Source organism: Pelodiscus sinensis, chromosome 26, assembly GCF_052426305.1.
Source record: "Pelodiscus sinensis isolate ZL-2025 chromosome 26, ASM5242630v1, whole genome shotgun sequence".
Classification (NCBI taxonomy): Eukaryota; Metazoa; Chordata; order Testudines; family Trionychidae; genus Pelodiscus; species Pelodiscus sinensis.
The window spans coordinates 12,598,848-12,622,092 of NC_143077.1; the positions used below are offsets into that span (position 1 = coordinate 12,598,848).

A 23,245-nucleotide genomic window follows, 5' to 3' on the forward strand; every position below is an offset into this window, starting at 1 on the left:
CCAATTGGGACTATTTAAAAAGTAACATTATGGCTACTAATGTATTATTTATACAGCGCAAAAAGGAGTGCACTAAGCATAGTTATTTTTTTCTTTAAAAACACATTATTGCAAATTTAAGTATACCCAATTAAAATTTTAAATCAGAAAATGAAAAAGTTAAGATTACTACATGACTGTTAACTCAAACATATTGCCCTTTTTGTCTTTAATAAGGTAGTCATTTAGCAATATCAACACAATAATATACAAATATGTATTTACCTCAGATGCTAAAGTGATAGGTACCAAAGAAAAAAAACTAAGATTTAACAAGGTAGTCAAGAATGGTTAAAACTTCAGCATGTACAACATGATTAATGCTAAAAGATAAATGACTGTTCCATTTCCTACCTTTTGTTTTTTGTTATTGTTTTAACCTTTATGTGGCACTATCAGTGATGCAAATGCTGCTCAAACATGGGAATTTGATTCAGGGAGGCACTGAAGAAAGCATGTATTGTCAGTTCTAAGAGTGGGTGAGCAAAGCAATCACTCTGGGCACCAATTTTCCTGCAGGCTGTGTCATCACTTAGCTTTTCTGGTTTTGGGGAGAGGGGAGTTTGTTTTTTGTGCTCTGCTGTTTAGTCAGAGAGAGGGCTGAAAATATTTCCACCCTTGCCAGCTAAGCAGCTCAGGCTACTCCTGGGAGCCTACAGGCTACGTGGCATAGTCCTCACTTCTCCCCAGCCTCACATAAACACTTTTGTATTTCACAGGTTCTTCATGGAATTTGGACTGCACCGATCTAGAAAGGGGGTAGTAATTGTCCATTCTTTTCAGTATTTCCTCCCTAAAATAAAACACATATATCATATAAAACTATGTGAAACCCCACTAAAGTGCTATTCAGGGGCAAATGCAGCAAGCGAGGCCCAGTCAGCACAGTTCCTCTGTCATGGAGCTATGTGGAAGTGAGGATGAAAAAAAGGTAATGAAGAGGCACAAGGTCTCCACACACATACATAACTCTCACTCCCTCAAAAAAAAAAAGTCTGTTTAGATTGCAGTGATCCATTGATCTGAGGCTTGCCTTACATGGACTTGATACAGGAATTACTGGGTTAAATTAAAAGTGACTGTTTGATTTAGGAACAGGAAAGATAATGGAGATATTAGATCTATTCGATTTTAAGTCATCTTTTTATTACGCGAAAGTAGAACCAATTTCTTATTTCACAAGTGTTTATCAACTACTGCACAAGAGCGCACAGTTCTTTGCATTACCTCAGTAGGAGTACGTCTACACAGCAGGGCAAAAGTCGAATTAAGCTACAGAACCTCAGCTACGTCAATTCTGTAGCTTAAGTCAAAATAGCTTAATTTAGCTTTTGGCGCTGTGTACGCAGCAGGAAGTCGAAGGAGGAACACTTTTCCTTCAACTTCCCTTACTCCTCTGAAATGAGGGTTACCAGGAGTCAGAGTAAGAAGTCCTCCAGCTCAACATTATTTCGAAATAAAGGCTTGTAGTGAAGATGAGCACTATGTTATTTTGGAATAACGTCAATTATTCCCAAATAACACTGCTGTGGAGACATACTCCAAAAGAGCTGGAGAAAAATGATTGACTTAGCTACAATGACAAAAAGCTACAACTCACACTACAGGGGTGTCCAGTAATGCCTCTATTTCCTTCAGTGCTCATGCATGTAACACACAGGTAAGGTAACAAACACTTAGATCTGAAGATCGGTGGGGGCACGCCTGCTGCTGGCATTACTTGCCAGTGACATTCGCCGTGAGGGAGAGAGAGCCTGAGGACTTTCACAATTTCTGCCCTGTTTGGATTCTGAACTTAGTTCGCCTAGGGAGTCAGGAGTGTCTGGTCTGCTGATTTTTCTTAAGTCAGTGCTGGAAAGGCCTTGTGCTATGCTTCCACTGAAGCTGTCTTGTCCTCGGTTGCTGTTTGTGGAAGGAGACTCTGTTGGTGACCCTTCACTCTCAACCACTGTAGAACAGTTCCATGGGGAACTGACTCCACGTAGCTTTCGAACACAGTTAACTGAAATAGTGGAAGTCATATCAGGTTGCAATGAACTTCCAGATGTTAATTCAGACAGGCTTCCCAAGCACAGACCCGGAGCAGCAACTAGATTAGAATGCATGCCATGTTTCTTTTCATCATGTTGTTGACAACCATTAATTTCTGTCCCAAATACCTTGTTTAAGCCATCATTATTATTTGAGCAGGTATTTCGAGGAGGACAGTCCAATGTATTAGTTGGCATTTCATCTGGCAATTTACTTTCCCGTTCATCATGGATGCGATTGTTGCTATTTTCAGTATGGTTGTTTTTAAGAGATTGGAATGCAGAAGATGAATGTAGAACATCACGGACTGCGGTCCCAATTTGTTTTTCCATTAACATGGTATAACTAATAGGGGCAGAGGGATGAATTTTTTGTGGCGTTGCACATGTTCCCATATAAGAGTGGGGTATTACAGAGTTTTTCTTGGATTTACTAACATAGAAATCATCAAAGTCATCCCTGCTTTTATCTGGCCCACAAAGTCCCTTTTTGATTTTTTTGACCCCTAAATGAACAATTTCTAAGATGTTTAAAAACAAGGATACAATTGCTATTGACTGCATAAATAATATGAACACTGTTTTTTCAGTTGGCCTTGATATAAAACAGTCAACTATGTTTGGACATGGCTCTCTCTCACATTTATAAAGAGGATCGAGCTGAAAACCATAAAGAAGATATTGGCCAATCATAAACGCAATTTCAACTGCAGATCTAGTAAAAATATGTATCACATAAGTGCAGAGCAAGGAGCCTCTCAGGGGTGCCTTGTTGAGTTTTCTTTGCTCCAGTTGCCGGAGTTCTCGTTCCAATCTTCTCCGATCTTCAATCATTTCTAGTTCGACTCCTTCAAGTTCCATTCTTACTTGTGCCTTCTTCTTTTGTCTCTCTTTTTCTAAGGCTCTGAGTCTGTATAAAGCATGGCCCATATAGACTAAGGAAGGTGAAGATACAAATATAACTTGCAAGACCCAATATCTTATGAGAGAGATAGGAAAGGCCTGGTCATAGCAAACATTTCTGCAGCCAGGTTGCTCTGTATTGCATATGAATTCTGATTGCTCATCATTCCAGACATCTTCAGCTGCCACTCCTAGGACAAGCATTCGAAATATGAATAGGATAGTTAACCAGACCTTCCCAATAATAGTGGAATGAATATGGACCTCCTCCAAGATGCCACCAAGAAAATTCCAGTCTCCCATGGTTACTTGACCATCTTAGCACTAAAAGCCATGAAAGATAAACATAAGATATTGTCACAGTTGTAAGCTAACACTGATATTCTCAAATTCAAAACATTGTAACCTAGCTCATAAAAAGCATCACTCTTTCATTAACTGCCTGGGATTTTATTATCTTAGGTACAACACGAATGCAGTGATGTTTTGTAGGTATTTTTTAAATTAAAAATAAAAAATACTTTAATAGGACCAAACCATGGTATAAGCATCCTCAATTTCCAATGAAGTTAATGGAAGGGTGAGGTGCTTAGCTCTTCTCAGAACTGGAACCTTATTGAGATTATTACATTGCAGAACATATTCTCTTAATAATTAGCTAATCTAAATAAGTATTGGAAAACATCGAAAGCTCATCATCTAATAAACCATCTTGTTAGTCTTTAAAGTGCTACATTGTCCTGCATTTTGCTTCAACTACCCCAGACTAACACGGCTACATTTCTATCACTATTCTCAAATCTACATACATTGTATACTGGGGAATGTAACTTCTTAGCATTTTTTTAGACATTACTTATGCCTACAAAGATATATAACAGGGAAATCAGAAGAGCTTCAAAGAAGGTTAAAAGCCACAAAATCAGAAGGCTTTTATCTGGAATAAATAAAGATCAAACATAGTATACTGGATTTAAAGGAAACTGCAGCAATTAGTTATATAGTTCCTTTGTTTAGTTATAGTTCTCTTACTAGCTAAGAAAACATTATTACTCAGTGAATGTGTTTAATGGATTTTTCAGAACAGTTTTTAGAAGTATCTGTCATTATCCCATTAGGCTGATAGCTGAAAATTACCTGTCCAATTTTTTTTGAATGATACTTAGCAGCAGCAGCTTCACCCTGAAGAAACCTGGAATACAATGGATAGCTTCCTTCTCTTCAGTTACCAAACCTATTATTTTCTAAAAGTCATGTGATCTGGAGAAGAGTTCTGTATGGCTCCAAAATTTGTCTCATACACCAAAATAAGTTGGTCCAGTAAAAGAAACTACCTTTCTCATTTGAACCATTGTCATTTATGGTAAAAGCCGCATCACACATGTAAATCCTATTTGTTTAGGCTTTACACAAGAGTTTGCACAAGTGACCTATAAAGAGATTTGGTGGGGTGATTTCACCCATGCCATTCCCTCATCTCTAGGAACCATCTCTGTGAAGACAGTTACTCTGGTACATTGCTCCATTGCATTCAAAGGGCCGGGGAACTCTTTTGATGGCCTCTTTGTAGTCTGTCATCCTGCATATAGTTCAGCCAGAGCAGGATCGCTGTGGCTTGGCTTGTGCGCTCTTGGGGTGTGTCTACACAGCAAAGTTATTTCAGAATAACGGCTATTATTCCAAAATACCTACGTGAGCATCTACACAGCAATTCCTTTATTTTGAAATAATTTTGAAATAATGGATGGCTTTTTCCGACTTCTATAAACATCATTCTACAAAGAATAACGCCTATTCTGAAATAGCTATTTTGAAATAAGGCGTGTAAAGTATCAGAGGGGTAGCCGTGTTAGTCTGAATCTGCAAAAGCGACGAGGAGTCCTGTGGCACCTTAAAGACTAACTGAAGTGTAGGAGCATAAGCTTTCGTGGGCAAAGACCCACTTCGTCAGAAGGCGTGTAAAGATGCTCCCCTTTTGCTATTTCGAAATTGCCCCTCACCCGGGCCATTCTAAGTTATTTCTCCTGGGGTTGTAAATAGAGATAGCACGTCTACCTTAGGGAAGCCTGCCTTGGACTAATTTTGAGGCTTCCCTGCAGTGTAGACATGCTATTTCAGAATAATTATTCCAGAATAGTTTATTCCAAAATAACTGTCCAGTGTAGATATAGCCTTGTGAAGTCTACCAAATTTTCCTTCTGTATGAGTAAATAGATGAAGACATTTTCAAGTCCTGGTTTCCAGAACTATTGAGCACCAAAACAGGAGTTGAAGTCAAAGGGAGCCGCAATTTTTCAAGTGTATCAGAAAATCAGGTCCCCAATGACTGACTCACAGGTTTAGCTATAACACTCTGGGACCACAAAAAAATTCAGTAGCTTGAATTCTGAAATATGTTAACATTTTTTAAAAAATCAGAGTTTTTGAACACACAATTATGAATTCACAATTCTGGGTTATTATACTAAAGAGAAAACACCATAATCTCAGATAGGTACCTGTCCTTTGCTTGGTTACTCGGATATATAAATATCACATACAATCAGTGAATAAGTGGCACATAATGAGAATTGTGGTCATGGTTTATTAAACACCCTGAAAATATCTGACAGGATTATTTATAAATTTTAACTTATTTATTGAATATTAGACAGTACATTGACAAAGAAACTCTTTTACTATGTTTTTGTATGCTGACACTTTAATTTAAAATATGCTGTGAGTATAAGTTAACAGGCTCCTATTATACTAAAAACACTTGGAATAACATTGATGTATGAGACATGTTATATAGGAAGAGAGCCTTCTAGAGGTAAACAATATCATTTCAACTAGTTATTAATTAACCAATAATTAAAACATAGCTTTCTTACCTAAAATGTGTCAAGTAATAACATTATGATATCTAATAAAACGTCTCAGCCTCTGTCAGAGACTTCAGAGAATGTCAAAAGAGAGCTTCTGTACTGCTGGAGGATTTAATGGAGCTCAAGCCTTGTGCATTGAACTTATAGTCAGAAAAAAATCAATCAATATGTTGTTTAGTCTGCTGTGGCTTCTAGCAACATTTAACTATGACCAAAATTAACCTGATACAGTGAAACAATCACTTCCAACAGACAGAATGCAGAATTCCAGAAGCATAGAACTCTGTCCCTCTTTCCTCCTCCCACTCCCCCTTTTTGGTAATTCAGCAGGACAATCTCAGTCCTCGGGAGAAATCTATTTCTTTTATACTTTAAAAAGAATCATATTGCATTGATGCTGCATGTGTTGACCTTTAGTCTTCAACAAGTTATTTCCAGTGTAAATGATCCAACATTGCTAATTTAAAACAATTATATATTTTTTTCCTCATAGAGAGGCAAATACTGAAAGGTCCTTATGCAGACAAATTCATTCAATCTAGTGGGAGTTTATCCCAGTAAGGACTGCTAGACAACCAAGTATTTGAATCCTCTGACTGTGGAAAGACCAATGAAGAGCCAAAGAGTGGGGGAAGAATATTCTATCAGGTTCCCCTTTTTGGAGTTTTCCTTCATATTCTCATATCAGAGGGGTAGGATGGGGTGGCTTTACCCACTGGCTGCTGGCCTTTTACCTCTCCCTGCCCCCCAGCAGTTGACCCTTCATGGCTCCTCACTACGCATCACCGCTGTTGACCGAACTAGGTCAATGTCTATGCTAGAATGCTGCTTCTGCTGAAGTAAGGCCTCCAACCTGCACTGACATAATAACTCCACCTCCATAAGAGGTGTAATGCATACGCTGACATAGGGCAACACAGTGACTGTATAGACACAACACTCCACTTCAGTTGATGGAAGGATTCCTGGGGAGATTGCACACCCCCAACAGTCGGAGCAGGTGTGGCCGCAAACCACTGCTTTAATTACTGTGGTGGTTGCATGTCTATTTATCATGAGCGGACTTAATTTTGCAGTGCAGGCTATCTGTGAGTTTTTTCCTTTTAACTCCCTGAGGCTCTCCTTAACCATCTCATGGCCAGTATAGGGTCTCTGCCCTATCACAGAACAGTTCATCAAAACGCATTTATTTGGGCATATCTCCAGACCTTGGATTTATTCATTCCCTGGTGTTCGTCACTGTAAATATAAAGCTGTGGCCATTAAAGACCTACATTTAGGCTGAGTTTCAAACTGTTCCCATATATGGGGGAAACACTCAACTTGACTGTACAAAAGCTAAATGTGAAAATACTCCCATACACTGCGTTCTGTATAACTTAAATAAAAGCAGACAAGTGATCTTCATCAGTGCAATGCAGTATCGGTCAAAACGCTACAATCTCCCCCTCAACCCTCCTTCAGAAAACAAGATAACAAACATTCTTATCCCCCAACCTCTCCCACAATGTACTATCTTATTTTCTGATTCTCAGCCCTGGACATCTCATTCTTCACCTTAGACTTTCTTTCTTTCTTTCTTTCTTTCTTTCTTTCTTTCTTTCTTTCTTTCTTTCTTTCTTTCTTTCTTGTTCATCTTGGTCTTCAGGTGTAGCAACAATGAAACTCATTCAACTAAGAGCTGGATTTGATCTGCAAACAGGAAAAAGAAAAAAAGAGCTCCCCTTTCCTCAATCCTGCAGCTTACCCCTGTGTTAATATCATGTACCTGGAGTTCCAAAGGACTAACCATCAGATATTTAAATATATTTTTCATCTATAAAAGTTATTTATAAAGTACAGACACATAAGAAGACTGGGTCAACTCCAGTACATTAGGAACAATTACCTTCCTTTTGGTCCATCTATATACACATAGGCTGTGTCTAGACTGGCAAGTTTTTCCGGAAAATCAGCAGCTTTTCCGGAAAAACTTGCCAACTGTCTACACTAGCCACTTGAATTTCCGGAAAAGCACTGATGATCTCATGTAAGATCATCAGTGCTTTTCCGGAAATACTATGCTGCTCATGTTCGGGCAAAAGTCTTTTTCCGAAAGACTTTTGCGCAAAAGGGCCAGTGTAGACAGCACAGTACTGTTTTCCGCAAAAAAGCCCCAATCGCGAAAATGGCGATTGGGGCTTTTTTGCGGAAAAGCGCGTCTAGATTGGCCACGGAATGTTAAAAGCATTTCCGGAAAATCATGCCAGTGTAGGCGTAGCCTTATTGTTTTGCTTTGTTTTGTTAAAGAATCCTCATTCTCAAACTCTTCGCCCCACAACATCTTGGCTACTGCCGCAGAGAAGCACTAACTGTCAGGTAAACCCTTTTTGTCTTAGTGATGATCATAAATCATCATAAAATACCCTAAGAAAGCTGAGGTATCAAGAGGTGAAACAACTTATGCAAGGTCACAAAGAGTCTGTGACAGCTGAAAACAGCTGTCCTTGTTCCCCGTCTAACACCTTAAGCACAAGATTACATTGCCACTCCACAGAGGCTGATAGAGAGTGGCAGCTGCTGGCGCAGAAGGCATCCTCTGTATAGGCTGCCCTCCTTCAAGTTAACAAAGAAAGAAGACTTTTAATAAGCCGGGATGGGATGGGATGGGATGGGATGGGATGGTGTCCCTAGTCTCTGCATGCCAGAAGTTGGGAATGGGCGACCACTTGATTACTTATTCTGTTCATTCCTTCTGAGGTATCTGGTTTTGGCCATTGTTAGAGGACAGGATTCTTGGCTAGATGGACTTTTGGTATGACCCACTATGACCATTCTTATGTTCTCTCATAAGAGCCTCCCAAGGACAGAAGGGTTTCAGAGTAAGGATGTTAAACTGTGGTTAATTGACTAGTCGAGTAGTCAATGGAATTTCCATCAACTACTCGACTAGTCGATAGGCACTTCCACATGTCACCTTTGAAATGTACAAGAGCCCCTACTGGGGCTCTTGTACATTTCAAAGGAGGCATGTGCAGGGCTGGCCCTACCATGAGGCAAACTGAGGCAGCCGCCTCAGGTGCCAGACTGTGGGGGGCACCACTAGGACCCAGACTGTAGAAAATTGTGTCTGCTGCTGGTGCATATGTAGGTAGCAGAGCAGCACTATGAGAGGAGTAGAACAGGAAGGAGGCAGAATTAAGACCTTTCAAAGTTTTGGCCCAAGCGAGGGGGCATGAGGGCGTCATTTGAGCTCCCCGCCTCAGGTGCCAAAATGTCGTGGGCCAGCCCTGGGCATGTGGAACTCTGCATGCAGCCCGGGGCCAGCGGGAAGTCCCGCTGACTCTGGGCTGCACACGGGCATGCCTGCTTTGAATTGTACAAGAGTTCCCAGTGGGGGCTCTTGTGCATTTCAAAGCCATGGAGCCCAGGGTCAGCCGGGGACTCCATGAGCCAGGGATCAGCTGTGCAGCAGCTGCTCCTTTGAAATGCCGCCTCAGCATTTCAAAGGGGCAGCGCCGTAGAGCTGGGGTCAGTTAGGGACTCCCCAACTGACCCTGGGTTCTGTGCAGCATTTCCCAGAACCTGGGGTCAGCTGGGGAGTCCCTGCGTTCTGGGGAAATGCCGTGCGGAACCTGTTGTTAGCTGGGGAATCCCCAGCTAACCTCAGGCTCTAGGACGCTTTGACATTTTAAAGGGGCAGCCGCACAGCTGAGCCATGGATCAGCTGTGTGGCGGCTGCCCCTTTGAAACGCTGCCTTGGGGTTTCAAAGCGTCAGTGCTGCACAGCTGATCCTTGGCTCAGCTGTGTGGCGCTGCCCCTTTGATGTACCCCTTCTCCCTCCCCCTCCCCTTTGCTGCCTCTATCTGACAGAGGCATCGGGGAGGGGGGGAATCAACTAGTCGACTAGTCCTTAACATCATTATTTCAGAGCCCAACATCTCATGAGTAAATCACAACAATTTGAAATAGTCTTGCTGGCAATTAGAACTGTTGGGGCATAGGCCGTGAAATGAGGCTTTTACAACATCCTGAAGGCGTATGTGTGTGTGAGTCTTTCTCTTTGAAAGATTGTTTTCAAAGCACTTAATTGTGTGGAGCCAATTACATTCCACTCTAATTCCATTTCCAACTCTATTTTGGAAAAGATGGTACTTTCGGGTTCCTGTTTTAAGAAACATTCACGTTTAGCAAATTGATGCAAAAATGTAGTGGGGGAAATCTTTTAATTATTTCTTAAAACATTTGGAAAAGTTAAAAATAAATGTCAGTCTAGTGTGAAATTCTTTTCCCGAAGCTAGCCAGGACAGAACAATACCCCGATATGGTGTATCACTAAGCAAGCCTGGAAACATATATTTGGACTATTAGAACAATGTAGTTGAGACCTGTAATATGGTGTCCATTAACGCAATTCTATTTGGCTTTAGGCCCATCAATTCACTATAAAATAGAATAAATTTCCGATGCAAATGGTGCCATGAACGGAGTAAGTAAGCTTCCTGTGCTGAAACCCATGAAAAAACTAATCAATATCCTGTCTTTCTGGCACAGAGTATCAATCAATCGGTCATGACCGATTTCATAGTTAAATGAAAGCTTGTCCCAATATAATCAGTCATTTCTACAATCACCAGAGAGTCCCTGTGACACTTTTCTGGGTTAACTAAGACATGCCGGGTGAGCAGCTATCTCTTGCTTCTAATGTGAAAGTCTCATCTGTGCCCGTCACAGGAAATACTCTCACAGCTACCAGCTTTAGGCAACTCAAATATGGCCTGCCTTCCAGGCTACCACAAGTCCTACGCTTTCTATAAGCACACTAGGGCTATGTCTACACTGCAGGCTTCTTACGCAAGAAGCTTTTTGTGTACAAGATCTTCCACAAAAACTTCTTGTGCAAGAGCGCGTCCACACTGCAAAAGCGCATCGAAAAAGCAATGCGCTTTTGCACAAGATAGCGTCCACACTGCATGGACGCTCTCTTGAAAGAAAGCGCTGATAGCTATCCACAGAATGGCCACCAGGTCACCTGTGCTTTTTCCTGTTTCCTGTTTTTGCACAAAAAAAACCCTGTTTCCCGTCCACACACACCTTTTTGCACAAGAACTCTTAGAAGGAGGAATACCTACACTGGAAAAACCCTTCTGTTCGGTTGATTTACTTGTATGAAAACACTCTTGAGGTGTGGATGCTCTGTGAGTTTTGGCGCAAAAACTCTATAATGTAGACCTAGCCTAGCAGTTTACACACCGGACATGGTTACACTGATGTGCACAGTCCCTTCTCTACTGGACACCTGCAATGTACATCAATCTACTCCCCACGGGAGCCATTGAAACTGACTTAGAATCATAGGCTGTGTCCAGACTCAAGGCTTTTTTCGAAAAAAGTAGCCTTTTTTCAAAAAAACTTCACCTGCGTCTATACTACAGCCGCGTTCTTTCGAAATTAAATCGAAAGAACGCGGCTTTTCTTTCGACGGCGGAAAACCTCATTTCACGAGGAAGAACGTCTTTTTTCGAAAGTGTTCTTTCGAAAAAAGGCGTTCTTAAATGCAAACAGGGCTTTTTAGAAAGAGAGCATCCAGACTGTCTGGGTGCTCTTTTTCTAAAAAGCGGCTTGCTTTTTTGAAAGTACTGCTTGCTGTCTAGACGCTCTTTTTCGAAAGAGGCTTTTTCGAAAGTATCTTTTGAAAAAGCCTCTTTCGAAAGAGGCTTGCAGTCTAGACATAGCCATAGAATACTAGGACTGGAAGGGACCTTGAGAGGTCATCAAGTCCAGTCCCCTGCCCTCATGGCAGGACCAAATACTTGACCAGCTTTACCTCAGTTCAACACTCTCCTGAGGACAAAGCACTTAGACATGTCTGTAGTAAAATCAAATTGAAGTTTACTTAAGAATGCTTGAGTTAAAGATTCAAATACATGCAAAGCAAAAGGATCTGGAAATATAAGGTTGCTAGTAAAAGGAAAACATACAACGTAGGCCATGTCTACGCTGGCAGATGGAAAGCACTGGCTGTTATAGCACCACTCACCAAGCGCAGCAGTGAAAACGCTGCTAGGCGCCAGCGCAGCAGTGTGACCACACGGGCAGCACTTGCAGCGGCTTTTGGAGAGGTGCATTCTGGGCAGCTATCCCACCAACCACCTCTTCTGCCGCTGAGTTATGTGGGAAGGCTGAGGGCATCCTCTCCCATTGCCCCATGGTGAATTGCTCTGCATCCCAGCAGCCCCTGCACTTCCGTCCACATTTGGCACCATCTTTCAATGGCTTTTGTACTGCGTGCTCTGCTGCCTCCTCGGTCTGCAGGAATGAATCCTCAGCTGTTCAAGAAAATGCTGACAGGCCTCGCTAACACGTCACGAATGGCAGGTTGAGTTGTTCCTGAAGCTGCAAAGTGGCGATGAGGCATCCATGCATTGAACGGACAACACAAGATTTCTGGTGGCATTCATGGAGGTGCTGACCACAGTGCACGCAATGAGAGGTGAGAGCACATCGGCACGCGAGCCTGGGATAAGGAGCAGTGGCTGCAGAACTTTCGGATGGGGAAGGCCACTTCCATGGGACTGTGAGGCAAGGACACAAGAACGAGAGCTGCCCTGCTGGTGGAGAAGCATGTGGCGATCGCACTGTGGAAGCTGGCTATCCCAGACAGCTTCTACTCAGTCGCCACTCACTTTGGAGTGGGAAAATCGAATGTTGGACTCGTGGTGATAGAAGCGCGCAGAGCCATCAATCACATCCTGCTCCGAAAGACCATGACTCTGGGCAAGGTGCGTGAAATTGTGGTTGGCTTTGCACAGAGGGGTTTCCCAAACTGTGGGGGTGGGCTGGTGATAGATGCCACACATATTCCAATTCTGGCACCAGACCACGCAGCCTCTAAGTACATTAACCACAAGGGATTTTTTCCCATGGTTCTCCAGGTCTTTGCGGATCCCCAGGAGTGTTTCATGGACGTTAACACAGAAAGGTGCATGAAGCACACATCTTTCAAAATACTGGCCTGTTCAGGAAGCTGCACAGAGGACTTTCTTCCCAGACCAGAAGATCTCCATGGGTGAAGTGGAAATGCCCACTGTGATTCTGGGAGACCCTGCCTACCCCTTAATACCATAGCTAATGAAGCCATACACAGGGGCTGTGTCTAGACTGCATCCCTTTTTCGTAAAAGGGATGCAAATTAGACATATCCCTCTTAAAATGATCCCTCATCTTAAAATGAGGGATAAGGGATCTTTCGGAAAAGGCTTTATTTTCCGAAAGATCCGCGTCTAGACTGGCGCTTTTTTCTGGCAAAGCTCCGAGCTGGAAAAAAGCGGCAGCCATTTTTATGCTAATGAAGCGGGGGGGATTTAAATCCTCGCTTCATTTGCAATTGCGATACGTCTAATTTGCATCCCTTTTACGAAAAAGGGATGCGGTCAAGACAGAGAGGGAGTCTTAGCAGCAGCAAGAAGCAGTTCAGGAACAGGCTGAGCATGTGCAGAATGACTGTGGAGTGTGCTTTTGGCCATTGGAAGGCCCGCTGGTGATGTTTATATGGGCAACTGGACCCGGCCAATGATAACATCCCTATGGTTATAGCTGTGTGTTGTACTCTCCATAATATTTGTGAAGGGAAGGGTGAAAGCTTTGCACAGGGTTGGACTGCTGAGGCACAGCCCCTGGAGGCCTGTGGAAGTCTCCATGGATGAAGATCGAGGGGGCAGGTGTGGAGTGCAGCAGGTGCCAAATTGTGCTGGTGATGATGGCAGGAGGGGGGTGTATGGAAAACAGTTTGGGGCAGCAGGGTTCAAACAGATGATCAGAGAGGCAAGAACAGGCGTTGTGGGAAGGGTACAAGAAGCCAGTCAGAACGTAGTACTACGCCACAGTGTCCACATTGGCACCCAAGTTCTGTGCTTCTCATCAGCGCTGTTTGCCTAGAGTGCAGCAACTGTGGAGCTAGTGTTTGCCGTGCCCGTGCGTACACCTCAGAAGTTATAGTGCTGGGAGATGATTTACCACACAGTAACTTGCCAGGGTAGAGATGTCCTTAATCTAGAACCTATACTTACTCATAAGTTACTTCCCTGTCTCATAAAGTATTGCTCCTCCAGTGGTCAGTCCATACAGCACTTGTCCAGTCCCGAAAGTTGAAACCTTCTGTTCATGAGAAATCCATGCTGGCAGAGTATCTTGTCTAATGGATAAAATTGTGTCTTTTTTAATTCTCTTAAGCAGTCCCAGACTTTTGTCTCGCTGCATAATGAGAGCGTTTAATTAACTTCATCTCAATCCTCATGGCTCCGCAGTCTTTTTTTTATAGGGGGAGCAGGGAGAAGCTGGGTTCTTTTGTCTTTGTCAAAGCTCAAGCTTGCATCTGCTCTGAACTGTGTACACAGGCCTGGGCTAGGTCAACAGATGTTAATTGTTCTCAGTGTTCAGTAAGCTCTGAGACGCACCCTGCTCCAGGTAACATGCTTCATTTCCAACATAATATTCTACTTTAAAAAAATATATATTTACCTTCTTTCAATAACCAGGATGATCACTAAGTTCTTAGCTTTTGGTAGAAGCTTTACACATCCTTTGAAATACTGGGATGATGGTCAGCTAGTATAATATACTTGCTGGGGGATGTATGTATGTCAATCCTCTTTTTATTTGGTCTGTCAACATCTGTTTTCAATTGGTGTTTAAAACAGGTTTCTTAATATGTTGTGTCTTCCCCCCACACCTGCCCCCAAAAAGAACTGTAGCATTGATTTAAAAGGATGATCCTTGACCCATCTAAATTCTTTATCCAAAGTCATTAAAGATTTTCTCAGTCTGACTCTTTACAGAAAGACAGGAGATTGGCTACTGAGTCTAAGAACTAATTCCGTTTTACAAAACGTTATAAGGAAAAACATTCACCTTCACTAGAATATGATAAAGGGACTGTTATCTATCTTTAAATTGTTTCGCTGGCATAAATGTGTTTAAAAATATAGTGATAGAGATGTAGCCGTGTTAGTCTGGTATAGCTGAAACAAAATACAGGACTATGTAGCACTTTAAACAAGATGGTTTATTAGATGATGAGCTTGCGTCTGAGGAAGTGGGTCTGGCCCACGAAAGCTCTTCATCTAATAAACCATCTTGTTAGTCTTTAAAGTGCTACATAGTCCTGTATTTTGTTTTAAAAATATAATTCTAGCTTGTTGTGACAGGGCACTTGCCCTGCACTGGCCCTTTAAGGGCAAAACCCCAGCTCAGAGCAGGGGCTAAGAGCAAAGCCCAAGCTGAGGCAGTTCTAGCTGATGAGGGCCCAGCTGGGAGTGATAGAAGGGGGAACTGTCAGCTAGAGAGAGAGCAGCAAGGGCTTGACTGCTAGGGAAGCAGGAGGCTCCCTGGAGCTAGAGCAGTGCTGGGGAGGCCCAGCAGGGCTCGTGGGGCTCTGACCAGACAAGCTCCTAGGCTTTAGCTCTTCAGGAGGAGCTCAGGGTGCTCTGAGAAAGAGAGGACCTTGGGATGTGAGCAGAGGGAACAGCAATCTTCCCTGGAACGGGGGCTTGGACACAGGTGTGGGCACTGCCGGAGGGCAGTGTCTGGAAGAGGACGCCGTGACCTGAGGAGAAATGGGGCGACACCACCTAGAGAAAGGCATCCAGCAGGGCCAGAAGAGCTCATTCCCAGGACAGCCGGCTGGTGGCGCCATGGCGGTGAGCTGGCCCCTCACACTTGTCTTCAAGAAAATGTAAAAAGATGACTAGAAATATTTCAGCAAACGGTTTCAAAACGGTACCAAACTCATGAATTTGAGTTATGGTATAATCCAAGCATTTACTCTCTCCGTCTTTGCCTCTTAAAATCAGCTGTTGTGCCTGCTGCAATGTAAATTACAGGTTTTCTTGATGGTTTCGGTAAGTGAGCAGGTGGCGTATGGAAGGCTTCAGGCTCTAGAATACTTTCTGTCTTGGTTTTATACCATACACATCACCATGGTAGCTGACCAGCTCTTTCCTTACCCTCCCGACTGCCCAAGTAGCTTAAAATAAAATGGCAGCCAACCAGGAAAAAAGCCACTCCACAAGGTTTCAGTACTTCAACCACAAATTATTCTCATAAAAGTTACATAAATATAGTGAGAATTGCCCTCTCGCTGCCACCGAAGCAGGGGAAGACCCGCCCCACCCCTTTGTGATTCCAGTCCAAGGTAAACATATCATACTGTTATGACTCAATGGGAAATAGCTTCTTAGCGGCCCGTGCCAGTTGCTGGAATGCTTGCTTGCTTTCGCAAGTGTGCCCTTAGCACTCTTATATCTGTAAATAGTTCAATTGTTCCTGTAGTTAGTATTATCTCGTTTGTTGTTTTAAGTACTTAGTAGTTGGTTTAGTCCCTGCCCCTCAAAGGGGGGGCATGCTGGGACCGTACACATGCTGCTTGAAGCCCATGCCCTGCGGAGACCCGCATAAGGAGTGCCTTGGGGAAGGCCATTTGACGGACTCCTGTACAATCTGCAAGACCTTCAAGACAAGGACTAAGCATCAGTGTGACTCCAGGCTCAAGCTCCTGTTGATGGAGTCCACGCTGCAGCCTGCGGCATCAGAACAGGCACAGTCGGTGCAGAGCGCACTGTCGTTGGTACAGGGCATGGACCCCGCACCTAGACACTCTGGAGCGTCAGCGCGTCACTAGGCACAGAGGCACCGCTCCTAATCCCTGGTACCAAGCTCAGGCAAGAGGGCGAGGAAAGGGAGATCTTCCTCCAGGTGGGACAAAGGGAGTACGTCTGTGTGGAGGACACCCCAGAAATGCGACACCGCCTGGATGCGGTGAGGCTCCTGCGCAGCACAGGTGTAGGTCGAGTCCTGGAAGGGCTGGTAGCCCTGAACAGGACCTTTCAAGTAAAGAGGTACCTTGTCTATCGACCCCAGACACATTCAACTCTGCCCAGGAGTTCTTTGAGCTAACCTCTGCCCTGGTTCCAGCACCGCACGGTACAGAATGAAAGCCAGGAGTGCCATGGCTCCAAGCTGCAATCGGCTCCACCAGAGGGGGTGGCACCAGCCCTATCAGTGAGGGAACATGGGCTTGGCCAGAGTGGCACCATTCCGGCACAATGTCATCAGCACCGCCGACGTCGTTATTGGCAGCACCGGCACTGGCAACAGCACCGGCTCCGGCAATGTTGGCACCTGTGACACTGGCAGCACCGGTGCAGACTCAGCTGATGCAGGCACCGGAGCGTGCTATCATTGCCCCCCTCCCCCCCACACCCTCACCGGGGCAAACCAGCAGCCATGGCTTACCATAGCTAGCACCGAGACCAAGAGGCACCTATGGCACTACTATGGTCTGCGTCTGGATATTCTTCTGAATCAGACGCAGAGTCATTCATATCAATGGCCTCCTCAAACTGGTCTTCGATATTTGGTCGCTCAAGGTCGCCTCACCACTCCAGGTCTTAGCACCAGTTTAGACCCCGCCACTGTTCCCATTCGAGGTGCCAATCTTGGAGAAACAGTCCTCCTCTGGTGCCACTCTGGCACCCACAATGGCACCCACAATGGTCCGTTCCCATCCATGCCTGCCATAGATATGCACACCCACCAGGACCTTCTAAGGAGGTTAGCCCAAAGTCTAGGGGTGCAAGCAGAGGAAGTGGTGGAAGAATCCAATCCCATGGAATATATATTGACAGCGGATGCCCCTCCTAGGATCGCCCTTTCACTGAACAAAACAGTGTCCAAAATCACAAAGACCCTTTGGCAAACTCCAGGGTCGATTCCCCCGATGCAGAAAGGCATGGAGAGGAGGTACTTCGTGCCACAATTGGACCACGAACATTTATTCTCCCACCTGCCCCCAGGTTCAGAGGTAGTGCAGGCAGCTTGCCAGAGAGAAAGGCAGGGGCAGCCTGGGGCCACCCCAAAGAGTAAAGAGCCCAAGAAACTAGGGCAGAAAGACGTATGCAACAGCAGGGTTGCAGCTGAGAATCGCCAACCAGCAGGCAGTGCTCAGCCACTACGCCTATAACTCCTGGGTGGCTACTGACAAATTCAGGGCCCAGCTCTCGAAAACGTCGCAGCAGGAGTTCAGGGCCCTAACTGAAGAGGGTAAGGTGGTATCCCATATGGGCCTCCAAGCAGCCCTCGATGCTGCAGACTCGGCAGCACACTCTATGGCCACGGGCTTCGTTATGCGAAGGAACTCATAGCTTCACGTCTTGGGTCTTCCACCTGAGATACAGACATGCTCCAGGACTTGCCTTTTGTAGGCTCTGGGCTCTTCTCTGAGCAGACTGACAGCAAGTTGCACAGCCTGAAAGACTCAAGGGTGATGCTGAAGTCTCTGGGCATACACACCCCTGTTCCCCAGCATCGCCCATTAAATCCCAGATCTCAGAGGCCTCCGCAACAGGGGCCCAGACAGGACTATAGGCGTACAGGAGAAACAATGACAGAGGCACCAGGAGGTTCTCTTGATCTGCCTCCGAACATCCCCAAGTCCCCCCCAAAAAAGTCTCAAAGCCTGAAATTGCCCAACTGTGGATTACCAGCCCCAAACCGAGATCAACCATTCACAAACAGACTGTCCCCCTACAATTGTTCCTGGCTCTCCATCACTTCAGATCAGTGGGTCCTAGAGACAGTGGCAAGGGGATACTCTATCCGCTTCCTCTCCTCCCCTTCTGCCCAACGCCCCTCTCAGTTCCTCTTCAGGGACCCGTCTCATGAGTACCCTCTGCCACAGGAGGTCTCTTTGCTCCTAGCATTGGGAGTGGTAGAGGAGGTTCTACCTGCTTTCCGGGGGAAAGGGTTCTACTCCCGATACTTCTTCATTCCAAAGTCCAAAGGGGGCCTGTGCCCCATCCTAGACCTCAGGCGGCTCAACACCTTCATCAGGAAGTCAAGGTTTGGATGGTGATGCTAGCCACCATTATTCCCTCACTCGATCTAGGGGACTGGTACACTGCCCTCAACCTAACAGATGTGTGCTTCCACGTTTCTATTGTCCCTCACCACAGAAAGTTCCTGTGCTTCATGGTAGGTGAGAAACACTACCAGTTCGTGGTGCTGCCGTCTGGCTTTTCCACTGCCCCCAGGGTTTTCACCAAATGCATGGCAGTGGTCACTGCCTTTCTCAGAAAGAGAGGCCTGTATGTGTTTCCATATGTAGACGACTGGCTCCAGAGACCAGAGAATGGCTCTCAGAGGCCACTCCAGAGACCAAGTGCTATCCCACATTGCCCTAGCCAGGGAAACGTTGGGTCTCCTGCTCAACAAGCCAAGGTCGACCCTCGTACCTACTCAAGTGATTGAGTTTGTGGGAATGAAACTGGACACCACAGTGGGGTGAGCATTCCTTCCAAGATGCAGGTTTGCAACCACAGGGGACATTATTCAAGGCCTCCAGGCCATCCCTATGATGACAGCGAGGCACTGCCTAAGACTGTTGGGACACATGGCGGCGTGTACATACGTAGTGCACTATGCCAGACTTCACCTCCGGCCCCTACAAGCCTGGTTGGCACAAGTCTACAGACTGGCTCATGACCGCATCGACATGGTGGTGACTGTCCCGCCAGAGATCCTGGCTACCCTAGACTAGTAGTTGAGGGACAGCGAGGTCTGCTCCGGGGTCCATTTGCCCAGCCTCTCCCCTCCACGCAGTTAGTGACAGATGCTTCCGATACTGGGTGGGGAGCACACCTAGGGTACCTATGGACTCAAGGCAACACATCCCACAGTGGGATTTGAATCTGGTGCTTCGAGCAGATGGCTACGTGCTCCATCACCCACCTCTCATGGAAGGTAGCCTTTCTTGTGTCTGTCACCTCGAGCAGGAGGGTATTGGAGTTGAGGGCCCTCTCTTCTGAGCCACCGTATATGGTGTTCTCTAAGGACAAGGTGACGCTGCGCCTTCACCCGGCTTTCCTGCCGAAGGGGGTGTCCTTGTTCCATAGGTCCCGAGAGATTTCCCTGCCCGTTTTCTACCCCAAGCTGCACGCAAATGAAAAGGAACAGGCACGCCACACGTTAGCCGTAAGAAGGGCTCTAGCCTTTTATTTAGAAAGGAAAAAGCAATTTCGCAGATCAACCCAGCTGTTTGTCGCTATAGCAGAGAGGATGAAAGGCCTTTCCATCTTGGCCTAGTGCCTGTCCTCATGGATAACGGCCTGCATTCGGGTGTGTTATGAACTAAAGAGAAAACAGGCCCTGCCCATTACAGCCCACTCCACTAGAGCCCAAGCCTCCTCCGTAGCATTTTTGGCTCAGGTGCCGATCCTAGACGTATGCAGAGTGGCCACACGGGCATCGATTCATACCTTTACTACCCATTATGCGATCACGTAGCAGGCTAGACAGGATGCAGCTATTGGTAGGGCAGTGTTGCAGTCTATCTCTACTTAGGTTCCGATCCCACCTCCATAGGCATGGCTTGGGAATCACCTAAGAGGAATGGACATAAGCAAGCACCCAAAGAAGAAAAGACAATTACTTACCTGTAACTGTGTTTTTCAAGATGTGTTGCTTATGTCCATTCTAATCCCACCTACCTCCCCTTCGTCGGAACGACCGGCAAAAAGGAAATGAGGGAATGTAGGGCCAGCAGGGGCATATACGTGCCGATACACCGGCGCCACTCTGGGGGTTCCCCGGCTGGCCCAACAGGTACTGCTAAGGGTAAAAAGCTTCTGGAACTCGTGCATGCGGCGTGTGCACACCTAAGTGGAATGGACATAAGCAAGCACTCGAAGAAGAATAGCAGTTGATAGAAATGCAGTCAATACATATGCCAGGAAAAAGAGTCTGGAATAACAGCAAAATTGCAGTGAGCCCTCACACAGATGACCAGCATTTCACAAATAGTCTACACAATGCTCTGTTAAACTATTTAGATTTTATTCAGGTGAGGGGCACAGAGCACCCCTTTTGGGGAGCACCTAAGATACATTTATGCTTTTTTTTTTTTTTTAAACCTTCTTTCTGCCACATGTTCAGCTGCTGGAGCTGTAAATGAAGGAAGAAGGCAACAGGTAGACCTGAAGCTTCAAGATGCATCAAGTGATATCTACTTTTAAACTCTTTTTTACATGGTCAGGCGTGTGTGTGTGTGTGTGTGTCTGTCTGTCTCCAAAATTTAATCCTTAGGTACTAACAAGCTACTGACTAAGGGTGCATCTGTACAGCAGCGTTATTTTGGAATAATGGCCGTTATTCCGAAATAACAATGCAAACATCTACACAGCAAAACCAATATTTCGAAATAAATTTGAAATAATGGACAGCTTATTCCAATTTCTGTAAACCTCCTTCCAGGAGGAATAATGCATATTCCGAAACAGCTATTTTGGAATAGCAGTAGTGTGGACACTCCACTGCTGTTATTTTGAAATAGCTCCTTCCCCAGAGCCATTCAAAGTAATTACTCCCCAGTGCCTCCTGGGGCTCTAAATTGAGGTAGCATGTCCACATTAGGGAAGCCTGCCTTGGACTAATTTTGAGGCTTCCCTGTGGTGTAAACGTGCTATTTTGAAATAAACTATTTCAGAGTATTTCTTCCGGAATAGCTTATTTCAAAATAAGCGTGCCGTGTAGACTTACCCCTAGAGATGAAAAAGTTTTTTGTTGCTTTGCAAGCCCAAACCACTTTAACCACTTCCTAACATTTTTATATAAAAACTTATAAAACTGTATCTAATTCAATTTAACATGAAAAACTATAAACCAAATTGTCCTCATGGAAAAATACTCCTAAAACCAAGAGCTTTTAATTCTTAATTGTCAATAGCATGTGCTTTAGAGACAGTATTGATTTTTATTTTCTACTGTATTTTGTCTGACCTACAATGGCCATCTAAATAAATAGAAGCACAAAAAACCCTAGAGGATGCAGGAATTGTCTTATGTCTAGGCTTATTCCTGTCACTTTCTTTGTTGTTCTGGTACATTTGTAATTAATATTTTAAAATATAACTATTGCTATGTATGATCTTAATATGCATAATGAGCAAGCATGTATAAAACTAGAGGTACCACGTTCCTCCCCTCCCCCACAATTGTTTTTAGATCAGTTCACAAAGCCTGAGGTAACTGCTGATTACCAGTGAACATTTCTGAGTTTCTGCTTACATAAGCACTGTCTGCAAAAATTTGGTTTGTCCTTCAGATCATTCAGAAGGTCCATATTCCTGCCACAAATCAGAGCTGTTCACTAGTTATCATAGATATGGCTATTCTTTGTATTTCCTTTTTTTGGTGGAAAAAAAGCCACAATAAAGAAAGTAGGAAGTATTTGTATACTTTTCTCCCATTAAATGGATAAATTCCCATAGAAAATTATAGATTAGACAGTGTGCTTTCATTTAGACATTTGGTCCAGTAACTGGACAAAGTGAAGTCACCTAAGTGTAAAGAGTTACATCTTTAGCAATAGAAAATAATTCAAGCATGGAAGTTTCAGCATCATATGAGTAAGTCCAGGTCTACACGAGACCTGGAAGGTCAGGGTAAGGTATGCAGCTCCATAGCTGAAGTTGGCTTACCATCTTCACAGAGGAAGGCCAATGGGAGAAAACACTCCCGTCGGCTTCCCCGATTCCTCACTACTGCCAGGGATACTGGCGCCAGCTGGAGCCACCCTCAGCATTCTATTTAGTGGGTCTTAACTAGACTCACTAAATTGAATGTCAGAAGATCAATCTCCAGAACAGTAAGTATAAATGTGGCCTTAGTCACTATTCTTAAACAAGGAGAATGTGGAAAATGAAATAATATGAACTGGTGTTGGGAAGGAACAGATGGGCTCCACAACCTATAATGATTTTTTTTCTCTCCAGGAGAAAAAAATAAGATGACAAGTTGGGGTAACTTTCAGAGTGGCTGTTGTAGATTAGGTAGCTCGGAACCTGGACAATGGTCAGCCTGCATCAGCTGCAGCTGTGTGAACTACTCATCCTCAATAGTTAAGGAAAATTCTCTAACATTTTAAGAGAGAAATTCAGAGCAAAGCGAAACCCTGAGTCAGATGAGTCCAAATTAAGATCAAAATCAAGTTACAATGAAAACCATTACCTGTTTAAGCATGTTTTAATTGGCAATGGCAAAAGCACAAAACTGCTTTTCCTCCATCAGTTAGAAGTAATACCACATATTTTACAAGACTGCATGGAATGCAGCGTGTAATCCACTTTTTGCCCAATAATTTTTCCAGACTCTACACTTCTGTTAAGTGTTTGTAACCCTCGGGTTGTAAAAATAACTTTGGCTTCTGAATCAAATGTATCTTGAAGTACTAGCTGCCTCATTCTACAAACCAATAGTCTGGCAGGTGTCCCCTTTCATAAAATCATAGAATACTAGGACTCGAGAGGTCATCGAATCCAGTCTCCTGCCCTCATGGAAGGACCAAGTACTGACTAGACCATCCCTGACAGACA

The 23,245-nt window shown here is 44.5% G+C and overlaps 1 protein-coding gene across 1 annotated transcript; it reads right to left on the bottom strand.

Moving 5' to 3' along the window:
• Nucleotides 1-76: 76 nt before the first annotated feature.
• Nucleotides 77-3,275, bottom strand: GJA9 (gap junction protein alpha 9). Its single transcript, XM_006134273.5, has one exon. The coding sequence runs from the start codon at nt 3,273-3,275 to the stop codon at nt 1,716-1,718; it is 1,560 nt and encodes a 519-aa protein (XP_006134335.1). The 3' UTR covers nt 77-1,715.
• Between the last annotated feature and the right edge of the window lie 19,970 nt (nt 3,276-23,245).